Consider the following 15,806-nt stretch of genomic DNA (forward strand, 5'->3'; position numbering starts at 1 on the left):
CTTCTTTAGTTCAGCAAATGAAAATAGATATTGGGCTAACTAGTTCACACAGCTTGAAATTTCCATCACGGAAAATACTATCACTGAAAATGCTGTCACTAAACAAAATATTTTGCAGCCCTTATACCCAAAGCCTAAAATCTGGTGGGTTTTTCTTGGAAGAGACCAGAATGTGTCTGTGACTTGATGAGCCTTTCAGCTATCAATATCAAAATTGTCTCTGTGAATCTACTTGTGCAGTTCTTCAGAGCTGCATCTCACTAGCTGCACAAAAAAAAGTACTGTAACTCTAACCAGTAATTTGCTTTTAAGGAAATCTAATTTCCCATGATAGTGACAATGAGAAATGTATGGTGATGATAATTATTAAAACATAAATATTTTGTGAAATATCAATGTGTGTTTATTTTATATTTAAAATACTGTGCTGGAAAACTGCTCTACTGATGTCACAGCTCTAGAGACGAGTTCATTTGGGTTAAAGTTTTGTGTTCTTTTAACATGTACTGCTGTTGCTAAATAATGCTTTTATGGTAAGCAGGTTGCAGACAATATTTTAAGTATGTGCAAGGCATGTGGAAGATAGCTTTATTACCCCAGAAAGTGTGTCTCATCTTCATCATTTACTAGGTTGTGAATATAATGGCAGACTCCAGATCATGTCCTGAGAGGCTGTCTTTTTATGGGCTTGAAATTTATACAGCATTGTTAAATAGCCATGTAAACCACTATTGTGAAGGGATCTGGCACTTGATTTTCACAATAGCAAGCTGTTCTTTAACCTTGTGTTTCTTTTATTGCTTCTTCTGCCCTTGTTAGGTAACTGATAATATACACTTTGTACCCAACGTTTAAACACATTTCACTACAACGAAATGCACAACACTTAGCATGTGATTATCTTAGCACACAGTATTTATGGTTAAGCATATTATGCAGTAGTATGCCAAATCATATGACCTTATATGAGTTCTTGTTTGTCATTAAGTTTGTTTCTATATTTCTCTGATCACTGAGTTTACGTCCCCTTCTTTGTGTTCAAACAGATATCTATTACTGCTGTTTTGATGTCCTCATCTATTTTTCTGCCTCCTCATTCCACTGAAAATATCCTGAGAAAAAGCATATTAAGGGCATTTTTTTCCATTTTAAATCAGATGACCTTTTCCTTGTGCTGATCTCCCCAAGTCTTTTTTTCTGTCAACAGAAGAGCCATTCTCTTCTAATTTGTAGTTCACTCTTTTTCCCAAGAGTCTGTTCTGTTCAGTGCGTTTTTTGTATGATTATGGGTAGATTTTTTCTCCTGTCTCTCTCGGTATTTATCAAGTGCCTAATGATGCGCCTGGAGTCCTTCCACTCCATCGCCTTTGTCATCTGTTCTTCTTGTGTATATCATTGTACATCATCTCTTCAAACTTGGATCTCTTCTAGTCTTGTGAAGAGTCTTCTGATTTATTACATTGAAATTATTAGAAACCAATTTCTTCTTTCTTCTTAAAACCTCTTCTTAATCTCACAGTATTCTTTCTGGCACTTGACTTTGTAGTCACTTTGTTATCTCTGATTCCTTTTCTCAGAATCAGGATTTTGACAAACTGTAGTTTTTCATTTCTTAGTATTTTATGGTGATCTCTTTCATCACCATCACTATTCCAAAGTCTAGCTTAATTCCTTTCTTTGGTCTGCTCTAACTTCCTTTTTATATCCATTTAGAGTTTCTCAAAATTGAAATGATTTGTATTTTCAGGATTTTTCTCTGCATACCATAAGTAAGGGCTCCACAAGTTTAAAATCACAGTATTGCTTTTAGGCTGCAGCACAGCTTTGCCCTTCCTACCTCTCACCCCCTTGAACTGTTTACCCATCTTCATGCTTTTATACCTTCCTTATTTCCTTCCTTCTTTCTTAGCTTTCTGCATTACTCTGTTCCCATCAACTAAAGTAACACTTGTCTAAACATAAAATGTATTCATCGTTCAGTTTTCTAAGAACTCCCATCCTCAACCTTGATTCAAAACCACCCTTTCATTCATATTCATGTTTTGCTTACCTGATTTTAAATTGTGAGCCTTAAATTGTAAGTGAAGACAACGTATCATCATTCCACATCTTCGTGGTGTAAAACTTCACTACTTTCCACTGCAAGAATATTTAAACACTCTTTCATGATTCTTTAATAAGGCTTAGAAGGAAGTGAGGGGGCAGATTTAGCACCAGGTTGTAGCACGCCACACACCTGATGGCAAACACTGATCTGGAAGTTGTGTGGTGACAAGATGCCTTAAGGTAAACATTAAACAGGCATGGTAGTCATTGGCTCGCACAGGCGTTGGTCCTCACTACAGGAAAAGTGATTCTTTTCCCTGAAGATTTTGAGGGAGTGGGCTACATCTCTTTTGGAATATAAGTTGCAAGTGACCTGTGTGCTGTTACTACATCTTAACAAATTCAAGTATCTCTCTGATAGCTGTATCACTTAATCCTCCCTTTTGCTTTTCCTTAAAAGTGCCTGGTTTTTTTCAACTCATGACATCTTTGTGTAACTTCTCCTGTTCATAAGTGGAGCTTAGATTTTTCAGTGATATTGATAAATTGCTTATCGCTTTCTAGTTCCTTGCTCAGTTAAAACTCATGGACTACAGCTTGCTGGTTGGAATTCATGATGTTGAAAGAGCTGAACAGGAAGAAGTAGAGTGTGAAGAGAATGATGGAGAAGAGGAAGGTGAAAGCGATGGGACCCACCCCATTGGAACCCCTCCAGACAGTCCAGGAAATACGCTGAACAGCTCATTGCCTTTGGCTCCAGGGGAATTTGATCCAGCTATTGATGTTTATGGAATAAAATCCCATGAAAGTAAGCAGTAATAATTTTTTTTACGTTAACATGTTTTGATTCTTGCACCAGAATCCTAAAGTCTTCATGACCACATAAAGGTAAAGTTAAACTGCAAAATACAAATTCACTCTACAAAAGAGGAAATATGTTGCTTTGGGGGGCAGCAGAAAGCAGAAGGTACCTATAATGCTCAGCATTGTTACGAACATATTTTCTAAATATTGTGATGTGTGGGGATGCAGTCAAATAATTCACCTACTACACTATCAAATTGTATACTGGCTTAGCTATTCACAGACAGCATTTCTCAGTTAATTCATGGGTTTTTTCATCCCTTCAAGGAAATCTAGTATCCATAACTGTTCTTTTCCTAGCAGATCAGATAATATTGAAAACAGTTTAAAAAGAATTAGAAAAGCAGCATTCCAAGTTAGATTTCACTTTTTTGGTTGCTTTTTGAAAATTCCCACTCTCATGCCAGATTTCTGTGTTCCAGCTAAGAAAGTCATCATAAGAAGCCTGAAAGTAGATTTGGTGTTAATGTGTAAAAACTAAGTACTTGTGGCTGTTCAAGACAGGAAAGCTCTCTCTTCTTTTTTTTTTCCTTAAGCATTTACATGGATAAATGTATGTTTTTATTAATAAAAAATATGCACAATCATGTTTGTTGACACAGAAGCATTACTTTTCATATGAAACTTCACAGTTTTTCCACAAAGGAAGATGAAATCCACATAACTTTAAGTGAGCAATAATTGCTGTAAGCTGGTGGTTTATTTTACACTCATTTGTGGAATTTTGCCTTATAAATGAGTGCAGTTAAAAGTCAGTTAAGGACAGCTTTAGCCTGTGGTCTTTACAGATCTATGATTCTGACTGACGTTAACCTGTCTTAGCTGCTGATTGAGCCTTATAAAGTCGCCTTTGTTAGAAGAACTCATGATTAAGATGTCTCAAAAGTCATTCTTACTGCCATGTGCTTGCCATTTGCAGATGCACCTAGGAAGGAAGTATACTTTATGGCCATTATTGACATTCTTACTCATTATGATGCAAAAAAGAAAGCTGCCCATGCTGCAAAAACGGTAAAGCATGGGGTAAGTATTTGGGTTGTTTTTTTCCTCTGATTCCATTTATACTTTTGCATTTTTGTTGTTTAGTGCACTGATACAGCAGAGTTCAAGAAATCAGTGAAAAGGGAAATGGTTTTTTTTTTCAATTTTGTTCTAGTTAAATATGTGATACAACAGTACAGAGTAACTACTACATGTTACATACCGAGAGTGGAACTCACTTTTCAGCTGTACACATAGCTTTCTTACCCATACAGAACTCTAGTGAGATGCCTTTTTAGGACTTTGTCCTAAATTTGTAAGAAACACCTTATTCTTGCAAACAAAGCTGTTCACCAGACGTTTGTATTTGTACACAGCACTGTGAAAGCTGTTGTGAATCTTATTGCAGATGCAGGACCCTAGTGATGATTTTATTATTTGGTACAGCCTGTTGAAAGTTAATTCTTTAGCTTTACAGAATTTCTTTAAAAATAGTCCAATTTGCAAAATTAAGCATCATGTACATATTAAATACTTGGGAACCATTCAGTGAAGGCATCTGTTTGCCATGAATTTCTTTATTTTGACTGAAATGGCTGCGTATCAGCAGGCACCAAAGAACCATGGTGAAGTAGCCCTGTCTTCCACAACTGTGATTTATAGCTACCATTATCACTCCTATGGTGATTTATAGTTCAAATTTCATAAACTGTTAAAAAAGAGCATAATCACTCATGATGCTAAAATCCCTCCTTTGTCTGTGTAAAGGATCAAGGCACTGCAGGAAAAGTCTGTTAAGCAAAGGGCTCAGGGATTTTTAGTTTACAGTAGAGTGCAATGCAGAATGCTCAGCAGTAAACCCTGCACAGACCTGTGGAAGGTGGGTTTTGTCTCTAAAAAAAGGCACTCATCATTCCCTCTGCTCTCAGAGCAGCTGAAAGTTGGTGTAGACCATACACAGCCATTATCTGGCAATTATTAATGAACTTTGAATGTGGCAGACTGAAAACTCACAGTTCTGGCTAGAAATATGTTGTGAATAACCACAGCTGACTGTGATTAGAACTTATTACAGAACGTTAGTTTCATACAACCATTTTACTTCACTGTCTCTGTCCTGAGCCATCTGACGCCAAAGTTTGTTCATTAATTGCATGCATGCATTTTTCTCCTTTTGTAAAACAGGAAAAATACAACTATTCAGATGTAGCTATGGCTCTGAAAAACTTGAATAAAACTATGAATGAAATGATGACTTCATTGAAATAGCAGTTGTACAGCTTATTTAGTGACTCCAGATTTAAATGCATATGTGTTGAAAAAATGTTATTAATTGTTGCCATGTATTTCAAACCTGGTTATTTAGTATTCACATAGCAATATACATTACACGTATGTTGACACACCAGATCTGAGTATGATAATTTTAGTCTTCTCTATATGAAGGCACAGACCAGAATCTGTTAGTGAATCAGTGTGTAGCATGGTTAAGAATGCAGTAGAAATTATATAGGAGACTGAAGTGCAATGAAAGCAAAGAGAAGTAACGTTTCAGAAATGGAAGGTGAAAGTCTTGCATTTATGGCGGTGAGTACACTGTACTCATGTGAAGCCTAAAAAGACATTGTGCTTGAGGGCCATTACAATTTGTCTTTCCAGTGTCCGATTCGAAGACTGAACGTGTAATCTATTGAGTAAGCAATGCTGTCAGTAACAAAGCATGAAGTAAAACACTGGTTCTTCCTTCTTTCCTCTCCGCTCCCAATTCTCTGTATAGGCTGGTGCGGAAATTTCAACAGTTAATCCTGAACAGTATTCAAAGCGCTTCTTGGACTTTATTGCCAACATCTTGACGTAACCTATCATGTTACACAGGACAGACACGAGACCTGGGGACAGCAGCATTGGCGACAAGTGTAGGGATGAAAAGGAACTCAGAGAAGCGCTCATCTTGCAGAAAGCAACCCCTTTGTTTACATCTGCTGGCAAAGATGACTGAAGTGGGGTGGAGTACTTGCTTTAACAGCTGCCTGATATTCCCAGCATAGTTCTAGCTATTTCTGACTCTTGTGTGTGTGCAAAAAAAAAAAAAGTTAAAATAAATTAAATAAATAGAACAGCTTACTCAGAGTGCACTGTGACAGTCATACTCTGATGCTACCAGCTGAAACGGAATAAATGAGCAAAGAGGTGGGGGTGGGGAAAAGTAAATGCATGTGAAATCTACAATATTGCTATCAAATTGTAAACTGTGGATCAGTTTATTGTTGAACTAAAGAGATACATGGCAGTATTCTTCATGATGATAACGATGATGATAATAATGAAAACCTTACTGCGAATGTCACACCCTGCACACTGGCACTCCTTAAAAAAGCAGCTGCAACAGCCCTTGGTGCCGGAGGCTTTTCCCATTTGGTTCCTAGCAGTTGGGCTTTTTCCTGGTTTTTTTCCTTTCCCTTCTGGTTTTGTCTTCTTTTCAGCACATTGCATCAGGAAGTTCAGCCTCTCAGACATCGGAGAGCCAGCGTCTCTTACATTACAAAGAGCTAACGAAATTCATGCTATGTGTACATTTTTGCTACAGTAAACTTATGTTAAGGGAAAACTATGCTTATTTCACTTTGTTACCTGAAGTTTTCATTTGTTTTATATTCTTGCAATACAGGAACTAATAGTGTTGTAAGGGGGGAAAAAAGCTTATCTGAAGAAGCGCATAGTTTTGGGCAATAGTAGCTTCATCTTTCATCAATCCTGAAAGATGTGCACACCGATAGAAATTCCATTCCTTTGAGAATTTACTGGGAATTTGAAGTTTAAATGCTTATGTTGTACTGTTGAAACAGCGGTATTTTATGATAGATTATCCCTCGAGAAATGAACCCTGAATTTTACTGTTTACATTATTAGGAAAGCAGGGATACTTCTGAATTTCAGAGCCGTGTACAATATATGACTATTGAGTTTACATGTAAAGTTATTTTGCAGTACAAATGAAGTAATGTTTGTCATCTTCCAAGGTGTAATGTGCAGTAGTGTACTAAAGTGAATGTCTCACCTCTGTGGTAGACTCTTTTACAATAAAATGAGGAAGGATATTTCAGAGGGATTTTTCCCAAGGTCGTGTTTTAGCATCAAAATGACCTGTCCTACCATTTACGCAAGTTTGATTGTATAGTACATTGCCTAAAATTGTGCTGATCATATTTAACTTGTTTGAAATTTTTAAAAAACATTGTATTTCTTTTCTTCTTGTATTTTTCCCTGAAAGACTCCATGCTTGAAAGAGACAACTTTACATATGCTTCAAAGTCTCTCTACTTATACACTGTGCTAAAGCTGTGCCTTTAAAATTTCTTGATTGAAATTGTTAGATTTTGTAGGCAACGTAAGAGAAGTCAAACCCTCCCCATCATGGTTTATAACTCAGATCAGGAGTGCCAGCATGCCTTCTCCATAACTAATGTCAGTGCTGTTAAGCCTGCAACCGTGCATAACATACGTAGTGGTTTACTTCAGAGGAGCCTATACGATAGCAACCTGTTACACTCTCTTCAGTGGCCAAAGGCAATACTGTCCCTGTTGCTGTGTACTGATTTTTTTCTCCTTTCCCCAACCTTTCCTACAGGATTTTTTGTTATGTTTGACTTAGTGATGTCCGCAGCACTGTAATGTATGTGTTTACTTTTGTATTGTATGTATTTAAATAAGTTGGTACTGTGGCTTGATATTTTTTTGTCCTCTCCCTCTATACCCCAGTTGTCGACATTCTTGCCCACATTTTGTTTTCTGAAGCATGCTGTGGCTTCATGAAGTATGAGGCCAGAGGGAGACCCTGAGGTAAAAATGAGTACGTATTTGAAGTACATACTTGAGTACATATTTAATTGCGGCCAACCAGTGTACATTTTTAGACAATTTTAGACATTTACAGCAAAGCATTCTTTTGTCTGTGTAGCAGTTCTGTCACTCATTCTTGTTGATAAACTGTTTATGTGGACAGGGCAAGGAAGACTCATTATTGTATATGTTAGTGCTTAGATTACACTCCAAACATGAGCAAGGCTTTATAAAATAAAGCACTTTGATGACTCACTAGGTAAATCCTTTGTTCTTGTCTTTCAGCTGTGGGTTTGATCACTTACTTACAGATGAATTTTGGGTGCTAAAATGAATGTGTAGCCTATATCGCAAAGGAAGAAATAAGAAGAGGCTTGTTCTATGCTTACTTTAATTGGCTTGAAACATTTAGCCTTTGGGGTTTGGGGTTTAGGCTGTGCTCTCAGAGCAAATACGAGGTTTGTAATTGATGATTCTATGGTCTAAATCCTAGTATCACTACAAAAACAGGAAGATCGTCCACAGTAGTTAACTGAGAGAAGGACTGGCAGGATTTTGCTAATGTGTGATCTTAGACTAAATGATCTTACACTAAACCAGTTATTTAGAAAGTATTTGGGAATAATCCTGAATAATTCATGGGGAGGAGGGGAGGACTTTCTGTCCTAGAATTTCGAGGCTTTGATGGTCAGGGCTTTCAGCACATGATACAGCCTGTGCCTCACATCATGGGCAAATAGCAGAAAAGTGTCTTTTCGTCTTTATTCTGACTGACTTTTAATTTTTGTAATACATTTGTCTCTATTCAGTTCCTCTCAGTTTATTGCACAGATGTAGCAAGGCAATATTTCCAGCAATATTTTTACCTGTAAAATACACATGACTGTTAATGATAAGGTAGGCATTCCCCACAGGGAAGATGATTGAGGAGCTATTCTATTAAAAGTAGGTGAAGTGGTAGGGAGGGAAGAGATCCAGCTTCTTAATTACTCACTTAATGATGTCTCTAGTATGAATTTAAGCTTGCCCTTCACACAGCTGCTCCAGCTACTTAGGGTTTAGTATGAACTTGGTGCTCAAGGAGCGCTGCTCAAGTTAGTTGGACACATTAGCCATAGTGGACAGCAAGCTCCCTGGCTAGTTCTCTGTGCATGCCGCTCAAACCATCTACCATGCCCTCAAAACAGGCTGCTGAAGCCTTGCACTGCTTTTATAATGCAGATGCACATGGGTTGTTGGTAGCCATTTCTCAACACTACCTTCTTCACAACATAAAATGTAAGCTTCTAGTATACAAAACAAGCACAATGTGCCAGATCTAAAAACCTGCTCTAGTTCTCCTGCTCCTACAGGTTCAACGGCTGAAGTGTTACTTAGGCTTTCCTTTCTTTTTTGCTAAGACTTCTGGACATGCTCAGATTTAACTTTCCAGTAGGTACGCTACATTTAAGTTTTAAGCCAGCCCTGTCTTTTGAAGCAGTGCTTTAGTGGAATTACTCCTGCAGTCCCCTACAACACTATTATCTAGCTGACACTGAGTTTTCTCATACAGCTACGTATCTAAGATCTGCTGGGCCCTGCTTCTGCCTGTGGACATTCTATCCAGGTTCTCAACACAGGTGCATCCCCAGCTGCTTAACTGGTGCTGTTTCCCTCCTGCTGCTTCTGCATTGCTAAGGCTGATTGCCATTTCCCTTTGTGGAATTTGCTGCAGGGCACACTGTGTTTGACAAGCAGGCAACTGAAGGACCTTGCCTTTAGTAAAAGTGTGTATATGAAAATGCATGGGAGAAGAATATTCTTTGTGCAAAAATGTTTTCACTCCTTCTCACCTGAAGAATTCCTGAAGGCAGTGATGATATTCAAGGTAGAAGATCCAGCTGGTTTGTTATTGCAAGAAATGTTTGAATTAAAAATGCTTGCAGACAGTATTTCTTCTATGGAAACTGCATAACCTCAATTTATCATCTGAATTTCCAGCTCCCTGCCTTATGCTTGCCTCTTTTCCAGTGTAATACCAGTTATCAAGTCCCTGCATTGAGTAGGAACATCACTTATGATGGTCTCATACCCCATTTTTATCCACTGTCCACTTGATTTCTTTCAAAATCTCATATATTTAAAGGGGAAAAGAAAAATAGAGACCAGTTAAAGGAGAAATATGTTTCATCTCCTCCTTTTTGTCCTGATTTCTCTATAGCAGGTATTGTTCCTGGAATATGTTAGCAAAGGGCAGAGGCTGCACAGACAGAGCAGTGTGCTGTCTTCAATCTAATTTGGGCAGGGATGCTGCTTTATTCCTGCATGGGACTGACCAGATACCTACTGTCATGCTACAACAAGGGAATGCGCATGAACAAGTGATTGAGGAAGAGCTTGAGAGCAGCATCAAGTGGCAAAGGCAATTTGTTTGAGATTAAAATCACTAACAATAGCCTTACTAAAATTGTTAGAAAAGAGGGCTGGAAAGGACTTGAAGAGATAGTTGTCGTCTGTCCAAGAGCAGTTCAACTAGATAAACATTAGCCAGGATTGGGTTAATCTTTTCCAGGGAGGGTAGTTCTACTGCCATTTCCCATGCCTCCCATAGCTGTATCATTAGAAAGACTTTTTCTAGCACCTTACCTGACTCTATATTACTACAGTTTAAGCCTATTAATGTTTGTTTTATCTACAGTGGACCCTGAGAACAGTTTATTCTCTTTCAGTTGCTGTCAATGTGATCCTGCCTCTATATGCTGAACAATGTAAATATTAGCTTTTGCACGTATTAAATTGAACAGTCCCTTATTTAACAAAACCATCAGAATGGTTTAAACCAGACAGAATGACCTATTCCTGGGTTTGTTGTGCCTAATTTTTTTAGATCATCTGTAAAATGGTGTTTCATGATTGTCAGTTACATTATATAAATGGATTTACAGATTTCTATTTTGAGAATTTCCTAGCCATCCATTTATCATCTAATAAATGTAATAATTGCTGCTTGAACAGAATGCAGTTTCAAATGAGCATACAGCTACTGCTTAGCTGTAGTTGTTGCTATAACTACAGTTAAATACTGCTTTTCTCTTTTCCCAAAGTAAACAGTACCATGATCTTAGCTTTCCTAATGATACTCCCTTTTCACAGCTTCTAGTCTCATCTCTGACAGTGATACGACATAAAATAATTATTTGGTCATAAATATTAACATACAAAAAATACTTCTTTGCAAGCTGGCATAAATTCATTCTTACCTAATGCTCTGAATATTAGCAGGCATTTTAGTTATTGCTCAATATGCTTGGAGTTTATAAAGACTTTGTCTTTATAAAGACTCCTACTTTGTTCCCACTTAATCTGATTCATTCATAATGACTCATTTTATTTAGCAATGTGTATCCTATTGGAATAAATGGCATTTGTGAGAAACTTGGCTTTTGGCAAGGTTTGGCAGTTGTGTACAAGCCTGGTAGGTGATTTAGCTCCTTACCTTTCTCCATTTCTGCTCTTTCACCTTGCCACCTTGCCTCTGGATAGGCAGCCCAAGGCCAGGGCACTTCTTTCTTTTCCATTTTATGTATTTTAAACTGGACGTATAAAAATATTTTGTGACGATATTTTATTCACTTTAACATCTGCAGCATATTTGGCATACCAAGGGCTAGCAGCTGCAGTTACTGGGCTGACAACAATTCTATGACAACGATTGCCTTCCACCACCTGAGGATAATGGGGTCATGTTTGATTCTGGTTAAGAGGAAGTCCTGTGTTCCTGAGATGTGTCTGCTTATCCCAACACCTTGGGTTCAAGTGATGTGTAAGAATCTTTTCTTCCCAAGTAGGTCTGATTAATTAGTGCCTACTTTAAGCTGGCACACAATGCTAAATTAAACTTTACAGTCTGGGTGAGGGCCCAGTCTTCCTTCAAAGAGTGTAATTGCATAACAAAAAATTCTTTCTGCCTTGAAGGGCTTTACTTTTAAGTATTTCCACTTAGTTCCGTAGTCAGTCTTAGAGAAGTTTATTCGTACACTGGCAGCACCAAAGACTTTGTGTTTGGGGTGGGGGGCTGTTAAAATACCAAATTGTACTGTGCAGTTATGATCATCCCTGTATAGAGCACAATGAAAAGTGTGATGAGCACACTAGCAGTTAGCACTGTGCTCTGTTGCTTCGGTCGTAGCAAAGCTCTGTATGGAAGGGAAAATTATGTGTTTGATCTGATTACATTGCAAAGTGCTCCATAGCAGAAGCTTCCAAGTAGTGTTTCACATGCCATGAGCTGCAGCATCTCTGAGCTGGGCTGCTCATTCACCCCAAGGTGCAGGAGAGTGGGGTGACAATGGGGATGTTGGAAGGGGAAAACCTGAGTATATATGTGTCAGAATTGGACCCAGCTGTGCAATAGCGCTTTTGGAGGTGCCAGTCTGGAGGAAGAAAGTATTTTCTGTACAACCTAATGTTACTGCAGATCTAGTGTTACTGTGGGAATTGTGGTGGTTAGAATTTCATCCTGTATTGAAGTAATGTCCCGAAAAATCCTGTGCCTGACAGTGGCACTTCCCCTGTCAGCCACTAGCCTGACAAAACTGAAATGCAGCTCTCAGCTTACCCTCTTACTCTTTTGTTCTGAGGCAACCAAAGTGTGTTTTAGGGCTGAGAAGGCTCCTGGGGCTGCTGGGATGTGCAGCTCCCAGAGCATTAGCAAGCAGAAGAAAATAGGTGGTCTCCCCCTTTTATTTAAATGCTTTCTAAACATCTCCTCATGCGTTATGTCACCTGCTGATGTCCCACATCAGCCTTCTCATCAGACACACTCGCCACAGCCATGCTTTGGGAAAATGAGCATGTGGCTTGTTGTCTGCATTTGTAGCCCTCTCATTGAGGGCTACATGTAACTGTCATGTTTGGCACCAAATTGCAGGCCAAAGTGGATAAAGCCACACATAGTCCTCCAGTGACTCAATTTATAGGGGGGCGGGGAAAGACACAAGGGAAGATTGAGTAGGGACAGACACGCAGACACTGCCAGTTCCACCCAGAGCTTGGCAGCTGGGGATGAGCATGGGGCAGGCAGGAGACTGCTCCAACACTGCTACACGGCTGCCTGCCTGTGCAAGCGCTCCACAAATTGACATCATAGTAAGCCACGTAATAAGTCACTGAGCAGTGGCCTCATCTTCCCAGAAGGACCAATGCTGAGCACCAAGCTTCCTTGATAGAGGACTCAATCAAGGAGGGCTAATCTCACAAGAGAAGTGATCCCTTTACTTCCAGGGAGACAAACACACCACAGACTGCAGTCACAAGGGGTTAGGGGAGGGCATAAACCAAAAAACAACCTTTTTGGAAGCAGCAGGGAAGAGACAGACTATTCCAGTAGAACAAAGCTGAGAATGTGAAACAAAATACAGAGGAGCTACTGAGAACACACTCTGCAAGTTCCCCAAACAAGAAGTGTCTGCTGTATGTGCCATGGTTTGGCATTAGCTGCAGCTGCTCCAGGGTCAGGGAGGACAGTCCCATGCAGATTTCTCTTAAAGAGCAGAGAAAAATCTCAGATCATAAAGATTATGATGCAGAAAGAAAGGTATCAAATATTATGTTGACAAGACCATAAAAGCATTTTACAATAGTTCCCTTCTCACCTGCAGTAATGTGAAAGGGGCTATGATGTAAGATAGAAGTAGAGCGAAGCCGAGAGGAGAACTGATCAGCCTAGAGAACAGAATGATAGCACCCCATTAGAAACAACCCAACATTTTTCAAAGCAGTGCAATAAAAGCTTCAAGGAGTTACCCATGCAAGGCGTAATTAAACAGCTAGGCTCATGTCATATGGTAGTATGTTAATATAAAAAAGACTGAGTAGGAGCATGGCCACGTGGAACTTTTTCATCATCAAAATAAGCTGTTTCTGTGAGCTACACCAGTCTGTTGAAACAATTTATTTAGACGGGGTTTTCTTCTGACACATCCAGGAACATTTCCTCATGCATTACGGAGCCTGATGATCTCCCACATTCTTAACCCAGTCTCTTCATCAGACGCACTCCCCACAAACATACCTTTTGGCTTCATTCAGACTATTAGGTTGTCTGGCCTAAAACATAATTGTTTTCATGGGTAAGTTTTAGGCAAGGGGGAGGAAGGGCTAATCCATACAGAAACAAGCTTTTCAGATGAGAAGATGGCTATGAAAAGACTGTCATTCTCTTAAGGTCCATTGTGAAGCAGCCTCTTCCTTCTCAAGCACTGGGGGTTAGATTAAGACGCTTAGTCTAGCCTTTAGGTTGGATTAAACAGAACTCTAACTGGCCTTCCTGGGGAAGGTACTTCAGGTGTGTTACCAGTCCTTCAGATGCAACCACTGCTGCAGTGAAAGAGCAGATCACAGCTGACATCCTAGAAGCCACCCAGTCTGATGTGTATGTTGCAGTTGCAGGCTCATGCTTTGAAAATGTTCTGGAGGATTAGAATACAAATGTTTTAACTGCTCTCCAAAATTGGTTTCAGTACCTACAAACCTCCAGAGAAGAGCTGCTGTCCCATACATTCCTGTGCTGGTACAGAGGGCTCATTATCCAGACCCTTTCCAAAGGCACAGTGTACTTCTCTTAGCAAAATTGCTGACAGCATTTGTTGGATACCTGTCAAACATGGCTTCGAAGAAGGAGGGAAAGAGAGTACAGTGTTGTTATTGGTAATCTAAATCCATTGCGCACTAAAAATAAAAGCTTTCTCAAAAGGGTGAGAAACAAAGTAGGTTGCACCCAAGTAAAGATTTAGAGCAGAGGGTGGGAAACAATATGCAGAGAACGGTGGCCTGGCACAGATTCCCAGAATGTGAAGGCTGAAGATGATCTTCAGGCACAGCCAAGCTTTATGCTATACAGCACTTTCAAATAAAAGCTACCAGTTTAAGTTAATCGCTGCTTTATAGGTGGCCAGTGTAAAGAACACAGCTGGGACATAACAGAATCATGGTGACTGAATTTGGGGAGTAGCTGAGTCACTGCAGTCTGCACATGCTGTGAGCAAAACAGAAACCCCGCTGAAACGCTGCTCAGAGAGGATTGCACTTGCTGAGCCTCATGGGCACCAGGGCTCTTGCAAAGCAGCCACAGCCCAAATAAAGACAAGGGCTGTGCTCTAGAGCAAACCCTACAAACAGCCTCTAAGACGGGAGAAAGGAATGGTCAGAAGGAAAGCCAATTTACTTAACCCGTTATGATGTTTCCAAACATGTGCTCTGTCATTACACGGTGCAACCAAAGAAGAGAGTCTGCACAGTTACAGGACTTGCCAGCTCCTAGAAAATGTAAATTCACAGCCAGGCATAGCCAGAGGGCTACATTTCACAGCGTATCCGCAAAATGAAGGGTGGAAAAGTTCAGCTAGTTCAAAGAAACCAGCCAGGAATCACATACAAACATACCTCTGGATATTTTCTAGACTTTTTTGACCACTGTTTGGGTTTAGGTCTTCCATATAATACAAATATCACCATGTAGTCACCGACAGGAAATCAGTTTTGGATCTCAAAAGGCAAACTGTTTCTAATCGTAATTGTTGCATTTTGCTGAACAAAGTGATTTTAAACAGACCTCTGGTGTAGCTTAACGTTGTGTTTAAGCGAGCTGCTCACAGTAAGTGCTTTAGCCCCTTTTTGCTTATTTCACAACTTGAAACATTACCTTTCCAAACTAACTCACAGCCCAGAGTGCACTGCTCTGGTCTTTAATCACTGTCATAGAAAATGGTCTTACCTACTTCCCTTGCATTGCTCTTCCTACAGTCACTATCAGATTTGGCTTTAACCAGAACTTGCCTATAGCAAAGATTTACAGTGGTAAAAGGTAAGCAAGCTGTACTATTTCTAAGGTCCATTCTGTCAAGCACAAGCAGTTCCTTCAAGCCATTGTTCACTTTGAAACACATTCAACACGTCAAAAGAAATTCTGAGGCATTTGAAATATCTTTTAACTTACAAATAAGTTAGAAATTAAAACTTGATCCAAAGCCCAGGAAAGGTTACATCTAAATACAATAGTTATTGAACCAGGTTCTTCAAGCATAACCTTTTCATCA

The 15,806-nt window shown here is 39.4% G+C and overlaps 1 protein-coding gene across 2 annotated transcripts in view; it reads left to right on the forward strand.

The window, feature by feature from the left end:
- PIP4K2A (phosphatidylinositol-5-phosphate 4-kinase type 2 alpha) overlaps nucleotides 1–7,995 on the forward strand; it is a 120,642-nt gene extending 112,647 nt beyond the window's left edge. For both annotated transcript variants that reach the window (XM_061468287.1, XM_061468286.1), the window contains 3 exons: nucleotides 2,611–2,854; nucleotides 3,830–3,933; nucleotides 5,669–7,995. In XM_061468287.1, the coding sequence (XP_061324271.1) occupies nucleotides 2,611–2,854; nucleotides 3,830–3,933; nucleotides 5,669–5,749 (429 nt within the window). In that variant the 3' untranslated portion in view covers nucleotides 5,750–7,995. The remainder of the gene's footprint in view (nucleotides 1–2,610; nucleotides 2,855–3,829; nucleotides 3,934–5,668) is intronic.
- The last annotated feature ends 7,811 nt before the right edge of the window (nucleotides 7,996–15,806 follow it).

This window comes from Pezoporus flaviventris, unplaced genomic scaffold (genome assembly GCF_033815535.1).
Source record: "Pezoporus flaviventris isolate CSIRO_AGI_PZ_B2104156 unplaced genomic scaffold, CSIRO_AGI_Pfla_v1 ptg000047l, whole genome shotgun sequence".
Classification (NCBI taxonomy): domain Eukaryota; kingdom Metazoa; phylum Chordata; class Aves; order Psittaciformes; family Psittacidae; genus Pezoporus; species Pezoporus flaviventris.